We start from the raw sequence: 17264 nt of genomic DNA, 5'->3' as shown, positions 1-17264 counted from the left end.
CTCTGATGCTGCTTGGCCTGCTGTGTTCATCCAGCTGTACACCTTGTTAATTCACTGACCCATCCCACCCCCCTCCACCCTATATAGTTTGCGTCAATAGCCATAGAAATGTCGGACAAGGGAATTGGTACCCTGCTTTGCTGACCGGGACCTGGAGGTGGATGGCAGATGTGGCAGAAGCAAGTGATGAGCTGAAGTTGCCAAGTAATCATCCTGACTTTCATGTCATTTTTCTGAATAAGGGTCCCGACCAGAAACATCAGCTTTCCTGCTCCTCTGATGCTGCCTGGCCTGCCGTGTTCCTCCAGCTCCACACAGCGTTATCTCTGACTCCAGCTCAGACTCCAGGTCAGACTCTCTGACTCTGACTTTGTTCCTGATTTACAGCATCCACAGTTCTTTTGGTATTTATGGACGTAAACAAGTGTGTTTATGGGTTGAATACTACAGTGGAGGTATAATATTTCTCAATCGGTTCTTCTTGCTGAAAGTAGGTGAACATTCAGCAAGGAGAGGTGTTAGCATAGTGGTAACTTCACTGTGCAAGCAATCAAAGCCCACTTTAATATTCTAGAGACATGGGTTTGCATCACATAATGGCATGTGGTGAAATCTGAGTTAAATAAAAACCTGGAATTAAAAGCTGGTCCAAAAGCAACCATGTAACCACCATTGTCATAAAAATCCATCTGATTCAGTAATGTCATCTGGGAAGGACCTCAGTGAGGATTTTGCATCCAAAAGGGAAAGTAAAAAGACCACTTAAAAAGGTTGAGTGGACAGTTAAATTGGTGCACTCAGACGTGCTTATTAATATGGATTGCATCCGAGTATTTTGATGAAACATGCTACTGTTGAGAAGGGTTGAGAATGAATAACGCAATAAAGAAATTAAATAGGGAAAAATGTACATTCAAGTTTCCAGCTTTATATGTGTCTCAGAAGACACAAAGTGAGTCCTTTTTCACAATGGTTTACATGCCAAACTTCTGGATGGCTATTCACAAATAGCAGGATATATCTTGTTCAGGAAGAACAATGAATGGTGTCGAAATAAAAACCGAAAGAACTGTGGATGCTGTAAATCAGGAACAAAAAACAGAAGCTGGTGGAAAAGCTCAGCAGATCTGGCAGCATCTGTGAAGAAAAAAATCAGAGTTAACATTTCGGGTCTAGTGACCCTTCCTCAGAATGTTCCGAGGAAGGGTCACCGGACCCGAAACATTAACAATCAATGGTGTCTGTTGGTCAGAAAAGCTAAGAAAATAGAAAGGATAGTTATGAGACATTGGCATGATCAGAAGCCATACAGATGTGCACATATATAATATTTCCTTTAGAATATTAGATAAAAGACAATTTGAGAAAATGTTGCCCATAGAATGTTGTGTGGATAAGTGTTCTCTCTGGGGGAGTGTACATTCAACAAAGATTGTCACTGACAAATAGTTAAGGATTGGCCTTGCTAGCATAAAGGAAATGTTAGAAAGAAATTGTCAATATACAGTGGGTTGATGTAAGCCACCAGTTGAGATTCTCACAAATGCAAAACATTGGAAATCACTGCTTGAATAGTATGAGGAGATATATCTTTAAAAAAGCAAACAAAAATCCATTTTTGTTCAGACCATTTTGTGATTAGGCATATCATAACAATCTGTTCAAAACAAGGGGAATATGGAAGGTTGACTATTTTATGAATAATGAAAAAATATAATTTTCCTATTATTAATCGCTTATAATATATAGAATATGAAAACAACATTTTATTTAGTGTTGTTCAAGGAAGAGGAAGGGAATCTGTTAGCTAGTTAAGTAGGTGATTGGGTTAATTGATAAATGAATTGACTGGGAAATATACATTGGGAACAGGTGGGGCTGGCATTAAGCTCGAGTAGATGCAAATGGGCGATTTAGTGGTGGGTTTTCAATAACAAAGACCAAGAAGTTAATAAATTCTATTCACAAAGCAATGAGTCTTTGTTTCTGTCTCAACAACTGGTTTGGATTTGAAAGTCATTGTTGTGTTATCCTTCGAGTAAATCACTAGGAATTAACTATTTTTTTTAAAAAAATCAATATCTACAAGAATTGTAACAATAATATTCATGCGCTACCTTTTTATCATTGCACTAATATAACCATTTATAGGAGTGTTCACAGTGAGAATTAATTATTGTTGAATTTTGCAAACAGAAATAAAATGAATGCTTAAACATGCATACCAGTTACTGCGCTAAAGACATTTCTACATATAACGATAAACAAACTGTTTCAAACTTTCAACACACCCAAGACTTCAGAATTACAAATTCAATCACTGTTGGCATGATACCTTTAGATCAATAAGAAAACCCTCAAAAGGTCGAAATGGATTGTGGACAATGAGATGAAAGTTCAACTGCTGAATAAGCAACAGTTCATACTCAAGGATCTGTTCCAAAGCCTTCTCTTGACCCGCAGGGCTTTCCCACAGATTAGCAACAAACTGGGAACTGGAGACATTAAATTCATCCACTTTACACGCTAAGTATACACTTGTCAACCTGAACCAGAAAGAGAATAAAAAGATTTAATGAAACAGACTTCCAAAATTGAATTATATTACAGCTCAAAGGCCATTCAATTTAGCAATTCTTTCTGAAACTCTGCACAAGACACTGAATCTCATTTCTTTGTCACTCCTTATATATTAATATTCCCCTTTTATCAAAAGATTATATAATCTTACTTTTAAACTAATTTATAACTTTACTTCATCATCCGTTTATGGTCTAGAATACCACATTTAACCAGTTTCTGCACATAGACCTTGTGATTATCTTCAATTTGTGCCCTTTCATTATGGTCTCGCAAACCAGTGAAAAACATTGTTGATTTACTTCACCTTAATCATTCATTAATTTCAAGGCTTACATCCTTTAATCTTCTGTAAGCAGTAATGTCACACAGTTATGGCAATGATTAAAAAAATGGACTATCAATTTTTGAATTCCATTTCAGCTCCAAGATCTTTCATGACCTAAAGTAGATTCTTCTTAAAACAAAAACAAAAATAGTGAATTAATATGGCCACAACGGTCAGCTAACCAGGTGGCACAAACTTTAGGAAACCAATAAATAAGGTTCTATCTAAGCCATTGTTATAGTAACAGGCAGCAAGATGCCAATCTGTATCTCCTGGTTGAGTCACATCTTTCTGGAAGTTTCACACATAGGATGGAAGTCACCTGCAGGTTATCCAGCTTGAACAAAAATTGAAACCAGACATGGGAATACACAATTGTATTTCCGGAAACAGATTTTGCACAGAGAGAACAGAAAATATGAATTTGTAACAGCAGAACGATCCCGATCCCAATCCCGATCCCGATCCCTCTCCCTTCCTCAGTTCCTCTTACAGGTTCTTGAGAAATAGTGCTCAATTATAAAGCAAACTAGAACAACATCCATTCACTGAGAAGTCAGGATGCAAGGCATGAATTAAACTACTGCAGTCTCAGGTTATAATCTAACTCTTCAAAGCCGCTAAGCATTTCTCACTTGATCATTCTTTTTGTAACAAACACTTTTCCCTTTTCAAACTCCAGGGCTATGTTTGTATATATTTGATGCCACATTTTAATAATTTTTGTCAGCGTATGTAATAAAATTCCTCTTATTTCATACAATCCCTAGGTTGTGAAAAGAGGCCATTCGGCTCATCAAGCCTGCACCAACCCTCTGAAAGCCATCCCACCCGGACCCAGCCCTGTAACCGCACATTTACCACGGCTAACCCACCAAGCCCACACATCTTTGGACTGTAGGAGCACCAGAGGAAATCAATGTAGAAACGGGGACAACTTGCAAACTCCACACAGACAGACAGTCACCCAAGGCTGGAATTGAACCCAGTTACCTGGCGCAGTGAAGCAGCAGTGCTAACCAATGAGCCACCATGCCACCCTCAAGAAAATCTTGTAATTAGTTCCTTCATTTGATCTCATGAACTACTTTAAAGTGTAATATAGCTGCTTGGTAAAAATTAAAAAAAATTTTCAGCCAACTGAGGGAGTTTAAAAATAGGAACCAATTCACTCCTCCTCAACTGGTCATACCATAATAAAATTAAAACAGTAAGTTCTGAACAACAGCAATTACAAAGTAGGAATTAAGAAAAGGCTATTTTCGAAATACAAATTGCAACATATTTCCATAACACTGAATCAAAAATGTATATTTATACCGGTATCCACAATGATCATTACAAGTAATCTGGGAAGAATTTATGTAATTTATTGATAGGTTTTGATATTATTATCTTATTACAGATGAAATACAGAAATAAAATAAAACTTAAATTAACAGCTCTTTGAAAATTATCATCAGTAATCTGGAGAAATTACTAACTTTGCAAACAGCAAGCCAGTCAGGAAACAGACAAAAACTCACATTATAGTCCTTGGATGATATTCCACTACGGAATTATTCAAAAAGAATCTCTTGAAATACATACTTGCGGTTCCCTAAACGAAATACATATAGACAATGCTTTCACAATCAATCATACACACGTGCAATAGATAGAAGGATGTTTAAATGAAGATAATAAGTAGACTTTGATGAACCACATTTGGCCTTTTATGCAACCAATATGTAGTGTTATTTAAAACAATTGTAGTAAAAGCACCCAATCACTTTCTTTTAAAGAAATTGTTCTGCTACTTAATTTTGTTCACATAAAAATCAGATCTTAAACATGCAGTGTTTCCCAATGATGCAAATTGAAAAGGCTGAAGGGACAGTTAACATGCATGGTCATAGAGTCATAGAGCTGTACTGCACAGAAACATACACTTTGGTCCAACTCGTCACTGCCGACCAAACATCCTAAATAAATTAAGTCCCATTTGCCAGCATTTGGCCCATATGCCATTAAACCCTTCCTATTCATATACCCATCCAGGTGCCTTTTAAATATTGTAATTGTAACTGCCTCCACCACTTCCTCTGGCAGCTCATTGCATACACGCACCACCCTCTGAGTGAAAAGCTGCCCTTTAGGTCCCCTTTAAAATCTCTCCCCTCTCATTGTAAACAATGCCTTCTAGTTTTGGACTATCTCCTACCCCAGGGAAAAGACCTTGTGTATTCACCCTATCTGTGCCCCACATGATTTTATAAACCTCTAAAAGGTCACCCTTGAGCCTCCAATGCTCCAGGGAAAATAGCCCCAGCCTATTCAGCCTCTCCCTATAGCTCAAACCCTCCAACCCTGGAAACATCTTTATACATCTTTTCTGAACCATTTCAAGTTTCATATCATCCTTCCCATAGCAGCGAGACCAGAATTGAATGCAGTATTCTAAAAGTCAATGAATAAATCACAAAACGACTCTCACTCTTTGTATAAATATGAGATATGTATTCTTACCACCACGGATTTAGGCATGATGGGTTTAAATGCAGAGCAGAATTCCAACAGTCTTTTTTCATAGTATTTACGTAGTACCTCCTCTTCCTGAGGCTCCAGTAACGCCACTGGAGAAAGCTGTTCAGGAAAACCAAAGCAAAGCAATCATTATCAAGGCAAATAACTGGAAAATAGCAAATCAATATTTTTCTCTTTAATAAAAGTGGGAAAAGGCTTTAAATACATTTAAATTCACCTTTCTGGGGAAAAGGGGGTGAAGAAAGCGAAGAAAGGAGAGAGGTGGTGAATTCTAACAGAATCTATGCTGCCTTTTATAATTTTATTTTGAAAAATTAGTCCAATCAATTTAAAAGAAGAATTTTCTTTAGATTCTGACCAATTTGTTAGCCAAAAGTAACATATCACATTCAACACTATTTGAAGAAATGGAGCAACTATAAGAATTGTCTTCAGTCAAAGCGAGGATCCACTAAATAATGGGTTATTTGCAGCCATATCAATCTTAAACACAGTCCAAAATAAACATATAAATAGAAAAACAATTCAATAGTGATAGCTTCAACTCCGAATAATTCTGACTGTCTGCTTGGGAAGGACAAATCAAAACAATTGCAAGTTCTTTAGTTGCACAGTTTTCTAAAATTCAATATTTGATTCTCCTCAACTTAAAATTTATACAATCTTCACTGATCAAGCCTATAATGAAATGTTATCGAAGGAAATTAGATGCTGTTTTTTCATAATAATTGTGCATCATATTTCTATTTTTCAAATAATTGGTTCCTAAAAATATTTTGAATTTCATGTGCTACATTTGTGTACCCTTACCTTGATTTAAATCACGCTTGAAGAAAGCAGTCAAAAGCAGAACCATTAGTATTTACGAACCCCTCATCATATAGAATTTTAATATTCTGAAGTTGAAATTTCCAAACAGAATCCAAGGCTGACAAAAATCAACAGGTGGAACACATTGTTTTAACAGACTTTGGTCTGAGTTTTGCAATCAGCAGCTTCAGAGATGGCACATGTCACGGACCTCGAAGAATGATGCCCACAAAGCTCTAATGTTTTTTGTGGCATGGATTTCACCTCTTTCCCAAAATTAACTTTATTCTGGTGCCATTTCTCCTCACCCCAGTTCTAAATGGCCTATCCCATACCTTTAAACTGTGACATCTGATTCTGGACTCCCTGGTTATCGGAAACATCTTTCCTGCATTTACCCTGTCTAGTCCTGTTAGAATTGTAGAGGTTTCTATTAGATCTGCCTCATAGATCTAAATTCTATTGAATATAGCCTTAACCAATCCAGTCTCTCCTTATACATCAGACCTGCCATTCCAGGTAAATCTATACTGTACTCCCTCCATTGTCGGAATATTCCTCCTCAGAGAAGGGGACCAAAAATTGCACACAATACTCCTGGTGTGGTTTCATTGAGGCCCTATACAATTGCAGCAAGATATCCCTGCTCCTATACTCTCCAATATTTTTGAGACACAGGGGTTAGTGAGATGGAGGAATGGAAGGAAATCATAGTTAGCAGGGAAATGGTGTCGGGAAATTGATGGGATTAAAAGCCCGTTCGTGTGCACAATGCACTTCTAGGTAGAGACACACAGAGAGGTCGATAAATCCCCTAGAACCCAATAATCTGCAACCCAGACTACTTAAAGAATTGGCCCTGGTAGATGCATTGGTGGTCAAGATTCTTTAGGTAGTGGAACAGTTCCTACAGTATAGTTAATGTAACCGCACTGTTTAAAAAAGGAAGTGGAGAGAGAATGGAATTATAGACCAATTAGACTGACACTGATACTAGGAAAATGCAGGTCTTTTTTGTAAAAGATTTAAAAGCAGACCACTTGGAAAACAGTGACAAGATCGAACAGATTCGGCACAGATTCACAAAAAGGAAATCATGCTTGACAAATCTACTGGAATTTTTTTTAAGATGGAAATAGTAGCTTGATAAGGAGGAGCCAATGGACGTGGATTACTTGGACTGTCAGAAGAGTTTCAAAAGAAGTCCCACGTAACAGACTGGCATGTGAAATTAGCACACATAGGATTGGGGAAAGTGTATATTCATGAACAGAAAAATAGTAGGCACAAAGAGTAAGAGTAAATGGATCTTTTTCTGAATGCCAGGCAGTAACTAATGGGATACGCTGGGTCAGCGCTTGGACACCAGCCATTCTCAACATAGATTAATGATTTAGACAAGGAAACAATGCATAATATCTCCAAATCTGCTGCTCCTCCTTATCAAGCTACTATGCGTATACAATGTTAATTAGGCCACACTGTGTGCAACTCTGGTCACCACAGTCTTCAAAGGATGTGACTGCACTAGAGAGGGTGCAGAGGAGATTCTCAAGACTAGAGCAATTCAGCTATGAAGAGGGACTAGATAGGATGAGTTGTTTTCCTTAGAATAGAGAAGGCTGAGGGGGGATCTGCTTAAGGTAAACAAAGTTGAGAGGCATGAATAGGATAGATAGGAAAAAACTCTTCCCCTGGGGGCAACAGTGAAGGGGTCAACAGCTGAGGGCAGTTTTAAAGTAAAGAGCAGGAGAATTAGAGGGGATTTGAGAGAAAAAAAAAAATCACCTAGGATAGTGGGTATCAGAACTCATTCCCTAAAACAGTTGACAGATCAGGAACTCTCAATAATTTATTTAGTTGAGCACTTGAAATGCCATAGCATACAAGGCTACTGGCCAAGTGATTAGAAAATGGGATTAAAATGGATGGATGTTTGATGATCAGAGATATGATGGCTGAAGGACCTCTTTCCGTGCTGTAAAAACGCTGACTCACTTGGGTTCTGGACAATTTCATCTAAACATTGACAATGAGATCAAGAAGGTTAGTATCTTCTCACAAACTACACTGGTTTCTGTCATCTGAGTTTTCTTCAGTGATGATAGGAATGGAGTGGAAAACATTGTGCCAATCCTATGTAAGCATAGATTTCCATCCTGTTTAAATAATGGAATAATTTTCTTATGCCAATGTCAACAGAATAATTCTTATTTTTGAGTTCCATTACAAGTCTATAAAGCCCAATGAAAGCTTCTATTGTTTGTACTTTGACTGGTTGGTCAAGATCTGTTTTTTTTTTCCTGGACCAGCTGTTCTCTAACTTTTTTATCAGATCTTTGCCCACCTAATCTATCTATTATCCCTTTCTAGATTCCTTATGCCTCCTTGCAACTTACTTTCCTATCTATCTTGGTGTCATCAGCAAATGTAATAACCATAACTTTGGTCGCTTCATCCAAGTTAGCTACACGAAATTATAAAACGTTGATGCTCCATTCATCCCTGTGACACGGCATTCGTTACACCTGCCAATAATATCGCATACACTTGTATGTTCCACAATAACCTCTCATATACCAAATGCTTCTGGAAATTTAAGTTGACTCTCCTTTATCTCAGCACAAGTATTTTCCTCAAAGATCTTCAATAAATCGGTTAAACTTAATTTCCTTTTCACAAAACCATGTTGAATCTGCCTAATTACCTATAACATCTTTAATAACAGCCTCTAGTATTTCAGCTGATTGTAGAATATAGGTCTGTTTTCTTTGAGATTGTAAGATATTTTGACTTTTCTCTGCCCAAAGTCTCTATATCATCACAAGGATGAAGCTTATCACATTTTCTAACATTAACTCTGTCAGAACAATTATGTATTTTCACAAAATGAAATAAATAATACATACACAGGATTTAGTACAGTATTAATCTACATAACACCGTAGATGTGTTCCTGAAAAGGGCAACTCTAAGTGAAATAGCATTAAATGAATTAGATGATCATCGTGATTAATGTAAACACTGTAATTAGTTTCTATAGAAACTTTCTCATCAGAAAAGAAATCTTTAAAACGTTATTTAACCTTGCAGGATATAATTACTTTGCTGAATTACTATATTCATGAATGAACTTTTTTTTTTTAAAAATTAACTTAAAAAAGTTAAAAGGAGCAATGCTAACTCCTTCTAATCATCTTAAGCTTATTACCTCTCAAGCTCTGCCTCTGGAACACTGCTGATCCAGTGCTAGAGAGGCATTAAAACAAAACTCTTTGTACAAAAGGTGCACACAGGCCTATTAATTGACTGACATTAAAACAACTTAAAACACAAGAATTAGTTATTCAGGTCAGAGAGAGTAGTCAAAGATAATTACAAGTTAGTACACCTCATTCTACAAGGTGCAATGTTTTCAAGGGCTTTTCCTGCTAAACAAAAGTATTATAAAATGGAAATTAATCATGACATCCAAGATTTGTATCTGCTAGGACTTCGACCTGTGAAAGAGTGGAGAAATACTGACAGCAACTTGTAGATGCCGGAGTTCAACTGCACGTTGGCAAACACCAGAGTTTTTTGTGGAGTTTCGTGGGTGTAATAATGATCAATACTGAGTTTTACCATTATTGCAATAGAGTTTCGTGGCTACCGATTTTTTTTTTACTCACTCTTGGGATGTAGTGTTGCTGGCTGGGTCAGCATTTATTGCCCATTCCTAAATACCCTGGAGAAGGTGGTGGTGAGTCGCCTTCTTGAACTGCTGCAATCCATGTGGCTTTAGGTAGATCCACAATGCTGGTAGGGAGGGAATTCCAGGAATTTGACCCAGTAACAGTGAAGGAACGGCAACATATTTCCAAGTGCAGGTGGTGGTGTCCACATGTACCTGCTGCCCTTGTCATGCAAAGATGAAAGTGGTTGTGCTTTGGAAGGTGGTGTCTGAGCTTTTTTGCAAATTTCTGCATTGCCTCCAACCACTTCCTGATGTCATGATAACTCAATTCTACAAACAATTATTTCTGAAAATATCTCAAAAATATATTTTACCTTTCCACATGCCAGAACCTTTGTCTGAAATTTCTTATTGGCTTCAGTTCTCATATTTTCTAATATTTCTTCATTCTGAAAAAGCCAACATCTCTTCTGTGTACTGTTGTTAAACATCTTTGAACATCATTTAGCATTCACTCCTGTTGTCAAATATAAAACAGAACAATATCATGAGTTGTTTAAAAATGTAATGGTTTTCACACAGTCTAGAGCATGTCACTTGCATCTCTGATAGACAATTTGATAATGCAAGAACAACGAGAACACACTAGAGTGTGTACAGATGAGACTGACAAGGATGTTGCTGTGAATGGTAGCGGTGGTGGTGGTGGTGGTGGTGGACCAAAAAAACTCAATGGAGGAGGAGGTGGCTCTACAAATATCTCCATCTTCAATAATGGAGTAGCAAAAGACAAGGCTCAAGCATTTGAAACAATCTTCAGTTAGAGGTATCGAGTAGATGATCCATCTTAACTCCCCTGGAAAGACAAGCAACACAGATGCCTTCAGTCAACTCAATTGACTCTCCATAAGATCACTAAATGGGTGAATGTACTAGATACTGCAAAGGTCACTGACAACATGCCAGCAACAGTACCCAAGACTTGTGTTTCAAAACCTGGCACTCCCGTAGCCAAGCAGTTCCAATATACTTAGAACACTGGCATTCACCTAGCAATTTGGATAACTGTCCATCAACCTGTACACAAAAACCAGGACAAATCCAACCCAGTCAATTACCACCCTATCAGTCTAATCTCGAACACGAGTAAAATCTTGGCAGTGGTCATCAACAGTGCTATCAAGCTGCACTTGCTGAGCAATAACCCGCTTACTGACGCCCAATTTAGATTCTGCCAAGGCCACTAAGTGCACGCGTAATTACAGGCTTGACTCAAACATAACAAAAGAGCTGAATGTAAGAAGGGAACGCGAGAATTGACATGACGACCACATGTGACAGTGTGGCATCAAATAGCCTGAACAAGAGAGTCAATGAATCAGGAGGAAATTCTCCTGATTGACTCCTGGTTGGAGTCATACCTAGCACAAATGAAGACAGTTGTCGTTGTTGGATATCAGTCATCTCAGCTCCGGGACATCCAATGCAGGATTTCCTCAAGCTTATGTTCTAAGCCCAACAGTCTCTAGTTGCTTTATCAGTGACCTTTCCTCCACTATAAAGTCAGAAGTGGGGATATTTGCTGGTGACCGCACCATGTTCAGCAACATTTGCAACTCCTCAGATACTGAAGCAGTCTATGTCGAAATACAGGAAGACCTGGACCACATCCAGGCTTGAGTTGAAAATGGAAAGTAACATTTGTGCCACACAAATACCAAGTAATGACCATCTTCAATAAGAGAGTCTAATAATCACCCCTTAACATCTAGTTGCGTTACCTCACTGAATCTCCACTATCGTGGAAGTTGCTGTTGACCATAAACTAAACTGATCCAGCTGTATATATACACCAAAGCTACAAGAGCAGGTCAGAGGTTACAGATCATGCAACAAGTGACTCAACTTTTGACTTCAAAGTCCTCCATCTACAAAGCTCAAAACAGAGTGATAGAACACTCCCCATTTGCCTGGATAATATTACCTCCAGCAATAATCAAGAAGTTTGGTATTATCCATAAAAAAACAGCCTATTTGATTAACACCAATTCGATAAACATTCACATCATTAACACACCACCTACAAGTTTTCATACAGAAATTCCCCAGGAGTCCTTAGATATCATCTTCCAAACCCACTACCACTACCATCTCAAAGGACAAGTGCAGCAGGTACAATGGGAACACCACCACCTACAAGTTCCCCTCCAAGGCACTCACCATCTTAACTTGGAAATACATAGCTGTTCCTGTACAGGTGCTGTAACATTTCAAGAAAGTAGCCCACTACCATCTTCTTAAGAATGATTAGGAAAGGACAATAAATGTTGGCTCAACCAACAAAGACGCAATCCCCTGAATGAACAAAAAAAAAAATGCTGCCAAGTCTGAAAATGTTAGGCTAAAAGAAAGATTAATTAGGCTGGGCTTTTTTTGCTTTGGAACATTGATACTGTGCATACAATTATGAGGGATCTAGAAAGAGTGGATAGGAAGGATCCATTTCCTTTACAGACTGATTGTTAACCAGAAGGCAGGGATTTAAAGTAATTGGCAAACTTGAAAGGAATTAAAGAGAAATATTTTTACCCAGAGGTTGTCTGGAAATCAGTACCTGAATGGGATTGAGTGCGGGGGTGGGGAGTGAGGTTGAAATGGTGGGGTGGTTAGCTTAGTTAGCTGTCTTGCAATGCAGAGTGATGCCATACTGGCTGGGGTTATCATGAAGGACTTTCCTTCTTGGCCTGCCCCTCACTGGAGGCATGGTGATCCTCAGGTTAAACCACCAGCAGTGATCTCTCTCTAATGAGACAGCAGCCCTATAGTCAGGTAAGGCAACATCTACTTTAACCCTTTTCTGGTAGTATAAAGGCGTTTCCTTGATGATGTTAAAATGCAAACTTTTTCACACTTTTCTTGCTTGACTGCCAATTCTATACTTCGATCTTTTTACAGCTGGGAAACACACTTCGTAAAATTTTTTTTCCAAATTCATACTGAATGACAAAGCAGGCTGGAGAAGTCTAACAGACTACTCTTGTTCCTATTTCTTGTGGTTTACAGTGCTAAGATCACCTCTAAATCTCAGCTGTTTCACTACAGTACTGAGGCAGTACTGCACAACTGAGGTACAATCTTGGATGAGATAATCAATCACATTTACTATCAGGTGAACATAACGAAGGTCTCATTGCACTAATCTCAAACAGCAGCGTAAAGATGTACTTATCTTAAAATTACTTTTAAAAAATTTGGCCTACAATATCCCATATAACAAGAAAGCCACTTCCAAATACTTTGCTGACGCCCGTTTTATAAAAAGTTTTGAAAGATCAAGCAGTAATTTAAAATTAACATACAAAAAGAATTTCCAGACGACCTATTTTTGCCCACTGAAATAATGTACAGGAAAATAGTTGCAGACCAATTTAAGTGTGCAGAATTACCAGAGTAAATCCATTATTTACAACTATAAATACAAATTGCATTTATACAGTATATTTTATGTAATAAAACATCCCAAGGCAATTCACAGGAGCATTACAAAATTTGACACCAAGCTAGATAATGCAGTGTGCTGACATGTGACCACAGACTTGATCAAATACATTAATTTTAAGGGGCATCTTAAAAGATGATCACGAGAAGTGCTTATTCATTTAATGTCAGACTTTACATGGGGTTACAATCTGACAGGCAATAAAAGCAAAAAGTTACAACATATCATTTATAGATAGAAAGAACTGCAGATGCTGGAGTCAGCGGTAACACAGTATGGAGCTGGAAGAACACAGCAGGCCAGGCAGCATCAGAGGAGCAGATAAGTTGACATTTCGGATCGGGACCCTTCTTCAGAAAAGGGGAGGGGGAAGAGAGCTCAGAAATAAAGAGAGAGGAGGGGTGGTCCTGGGAAAGGTAAATGGGATGGTGATAGGTGGGTGCAGGTAGGGAATGGTCGGGATTGTTCAGTGGGATGGGAGGGGCGGATAGGTGGGAGAGAAGATGGACAGGTTGTGTCAGGTCAAGGAGGCAGGGATGAGGCCAGGGGTGGGGAGATTTTAAAACTGGTGAATTCTATGTTTAGGCCATTGGGCTGTAGGCTCCCAAGGTGGAAATGAAGGTGTTGCTCCTCCAGTTTGCGTGTGGCATCATTGTGGCACTGGAGGCGGCCCAGGATGGACATGTCACCCAGGGAGTGGGAGGGGGAGCTAAAATGGTTGACAACTGGAAGGTGTTGTCGTTTGTCACCTGCAGAGCGCAGACACTCTACAAAACAGTCTCCAAGTCTACACTTGGTCTCACCAATGTAGAGGAGGCCACATTGGGAGCAGCGGATACAGTAGACCAAGTTGATGGATGTGCAGGTGAACCCCTGTCTGATATGAAAGGTTTGTTTGGTGCCCTGAATGGAGGTGAGGGGGAAGGTGGAGGGGTAGGTGTAGCACTTCCTGCAGTTATAGGGAAAGGTTCCAGGGTGGTAGGTTAAGTGCAGACTGTGGAGCGGATGAGGGAAGTCACGGAGAGAGCCATCCCTACGAAAGGCAGATAGGGGTGGGGAGGGAAATATCTCTTTGGTTGTGGGGTCGGATTATAGGTGGTAGAAGTGGCAGAGAATAATATGTTGGATGCAGAGGTTGGTGGGGTGATATGTGAGGACAAGGGGGATTCTGTCTTTATTTTTGTTGGGGGGGGAGGGAATGTGAGGGCAGAGGTGCAGGAAATGCAAGAGATGTGGTTGAGGACATTTTCAATCACTGGAGGGGGAATGTCACCCAAGGACCTTAACATGTCCATCTGGGCCTCCTCCATTGTGTCACAATGGCACCACCTGAAAACTAGAGGAGCAACACTTATATTCCACCTTGGGAGCCGACAGCACAATGGAATTCACCAGTTTTAAAATCTCCCTAACCCCAACCCCATCCCATGTCCAAGCCACCCTCTCATCCCCACCTCCTTGACCTGACACAACCTGTCCATCTTCTCTCCCACCTATCCACCCGTCCCACCACACTGACCAATCCCCACTACTCCCTACATGCTCTCACCTATCACTATCCCACCCACCTTCCCCAGCCCCACCCCTCCTCTATTTATTACTGAGCTCCCTTCCCCCTCCCCATTTCTGAAGAAGGGTCCTGACCCAAAATGTCAACTTTCCTGCTCCTCAGATGCTGCCTGGCCTGCCGTGTTCTTCCAGCTCCACACTGTTATTGACATATCACTTATGTCTTCTTTATCAGGCCCACCACTAAAATCTAAATAAACTCATGAATAAAATGTGGGAACTTGTGTTTGTCCTTCTGAAACTCTTTCTTTGCCTAATGGACCCTCAGCACTTCACAGCCAAATAAGAACTCCTGAAGTAAAACAAAAAACTGTGGATGCTGGAAATCTTAATCAAAAACAGAAAATGGTAGCAAAACTCAGCAGGTCTGGCAGCATTTGTGGAAAGAAAGCAGAGTTGATGTTGCGAATCCAGTGACTTTTCATTAGAAACCAGTTTGACCATGCAGTCATTAGACTCAAACATTAACTCTGCTTTCTTCTCACAGATGCTCCCAGACTTGCTAAGCTTTCATCAGCAATTTCTGTTTTTGTTTTTCAAAGTATTGCCGTAATATTGAGAAAAAACATCAGTGGACTTTCATACAGCAAGCTCCCACAAACAGTGATGGAGACCAATTAATTTTAGTGACGGTGACTAGGTTCCAAAGATAACTACACCACAAACACTAGTCAATGCACCAATATCCGGTCTCCTATCCTGTTCCAAGAAAGTGATATGGGATCTTTTACATCCATCAGAAAAGGCAGATTTAGTCTCAACTGACGATCTTATCCAAAAGACAATATTTTCAACTGCCCCTCAGTATAATGGACAGACTGGATTCACGCGTACAAGACCTGTAGTGCGACTTGAAACCTCAACCTTTAAACTGAGGATGAGGGAATATTAAATATGAACCGACTGCAGGAAGCGCAGACCCCAAAACACGAGAAAAGCACAGAGTTTGAAACGGTCTGCAGAACAGTCAGGTGCCGCCTGTAACTCATGCCGAACCACCCCCATCCACTTTACAACAGCAGGAGACGGGAGTTTCAACGGGATTAACGGAGCTGCTCACACATTCAATCCCCAGGGTCGAGAGATCGGCACTGTGCCGCTCCATTTACAAACCCCTACTCCACACTGAGCAGCAATCACTCACTTGCACCAACACAGACAGCCTCTAACGTTCAGACTCACCTGGCTCGAGACTACTTTCCTGTTTCCGCTGTTCAGCACTAACCCCACCTCCTAGTGACGTTTGGCGAAGCGTTGGTCCAATGGGAAACGAGTCGGGTTGAGGGCCGTGATCTCGCGTGAGGACAGTCAGCCTGCGATCCCTAACGGTTTGGAACGTGGGAACCCAGCTGTCAGCCGCTTGGGTACGGCAAGGAAGGGCAGAGGTAAAGTCAGAGAGGACGGTGTAATGTACTTTCCAGTCACAGATACCGAACTATGTGACTATGGAAAACATGAACAGTTTGCAGCCTTTGATGGGGTTGACCACAGCGTTCCCGCTCTTTGCCCTGCCAGAAATTGGCCTCGGGAGCCAAGGTAAAAATCGGGGCAAGAGCGAGGCCATATTCTTTGGGAATTGGGCCAACCGATCCTTCATTCCCCTCACCTTCAGGACAGATTACCTGAAACTGCTGGGAATATGACTCAGAGGGGCTAGGGCATGCACAAAATCTTGGAGGAGTGCATCGCCAAAGTGAAGCAGAAATTGGTCTTCTGGAAGCACTGTTCCCTGTTCATTGCGGGGATAAACCTGGTTATCAGGTGTGAGGCACTCTCTCTCTGATGCTGTAAATGGCGCAGGTCTGGCCTGTCTCCCATCGCTGATGTTTCAGTCACCTGAGCCATCTTCTATTTCATCTGGAAGCCTAAGATAGACTGGGTCTGCAGGAACTCCATGTACAAAACTCTGGATGGGGGGGGAAGAACATTCCCAATGTTGCCCTCCTGATGGCCACCTTTGTGTTTTATCATACAGACCTTTCATCACCATGCTGGGTAACATCAGTGCGGCATCCAATGAAGCAAAACTGTTCTACTCCACTTGGAATTTATATGATCTGGTCTGTTAAGTTGGGTTGTGCCATTTCCTGTTCTTTTTTGCATGGGTTTGTATATGAGGTCTAATTCCACATGTTTTTAGATTGCATTATGGGTTGAAAACCAGTCTTATAGAAATTCCAGTGCATGTCTGTTGTTGGCTTGAGCCAGGATGGTCACGTTGTCCCAGTTAAATTGATGGCCTCATTGTCTGAGTGCACTGTGATGATGGAAAGTTT

At 40.1% G+C, this 17264-nt stretch overlaps 1 protein-coding gene across 3 annotated transcripts in view; it reads right to left on the bottom strand.

Moving 5' to 3' along the window:
* Positions 1-16277, bottom strand: part of ccnh (cyclin H) — a 41081-nt gene extending 24804 nt beyond the window's left edge. The window contains exons 1-5 of one of the 3 annotated variants that reach the window (XM_048619486.1): positions 16171-16277; positions 10295-10437; positions 5417-5533; positions 4435-4508; positions 2336-2546 (exon numbers count right to left, since the gene is read on the bottom strand). In XM_048619486.1, coding sequence (XP_048475443.1) covers positions 2336-2546; positions 4435-4508; positions 5417-5533; positions 10295-10411 — 519 coding nt within the window. In that variant the 5' untranslated portion in view covers positions 10412-10437; positions 16171-16277. The other 2 variants (XM_048619503.1, XM_048619495.1) reach the window with 2 other exon arrangements.
* Between the last annotated feature and the right edge of the window lie 987 nt (positions 16278-17264).

This window comes from Rhincodon typus, chromosome 3 (genome assembly GCF_021869965.1).
Source record: "Rhincodon typus isolate 14 chromosome 3, sRhiTyp1.1, whole genome shotgun sequence".
Taxonomy (NCBI): domain Eukaryota; kingdom Metazoa; phylum Chordata; class Chondrichthyes; order Orectolobiformes; family Rhincodontidae; genus Rhincodon; species Rhincodon typus.
The sequence above is the reverse complement of the archived record's forward strand: the minus strand, read 5'-3'. Positions and strand labels throughout refer to the sequence as shown.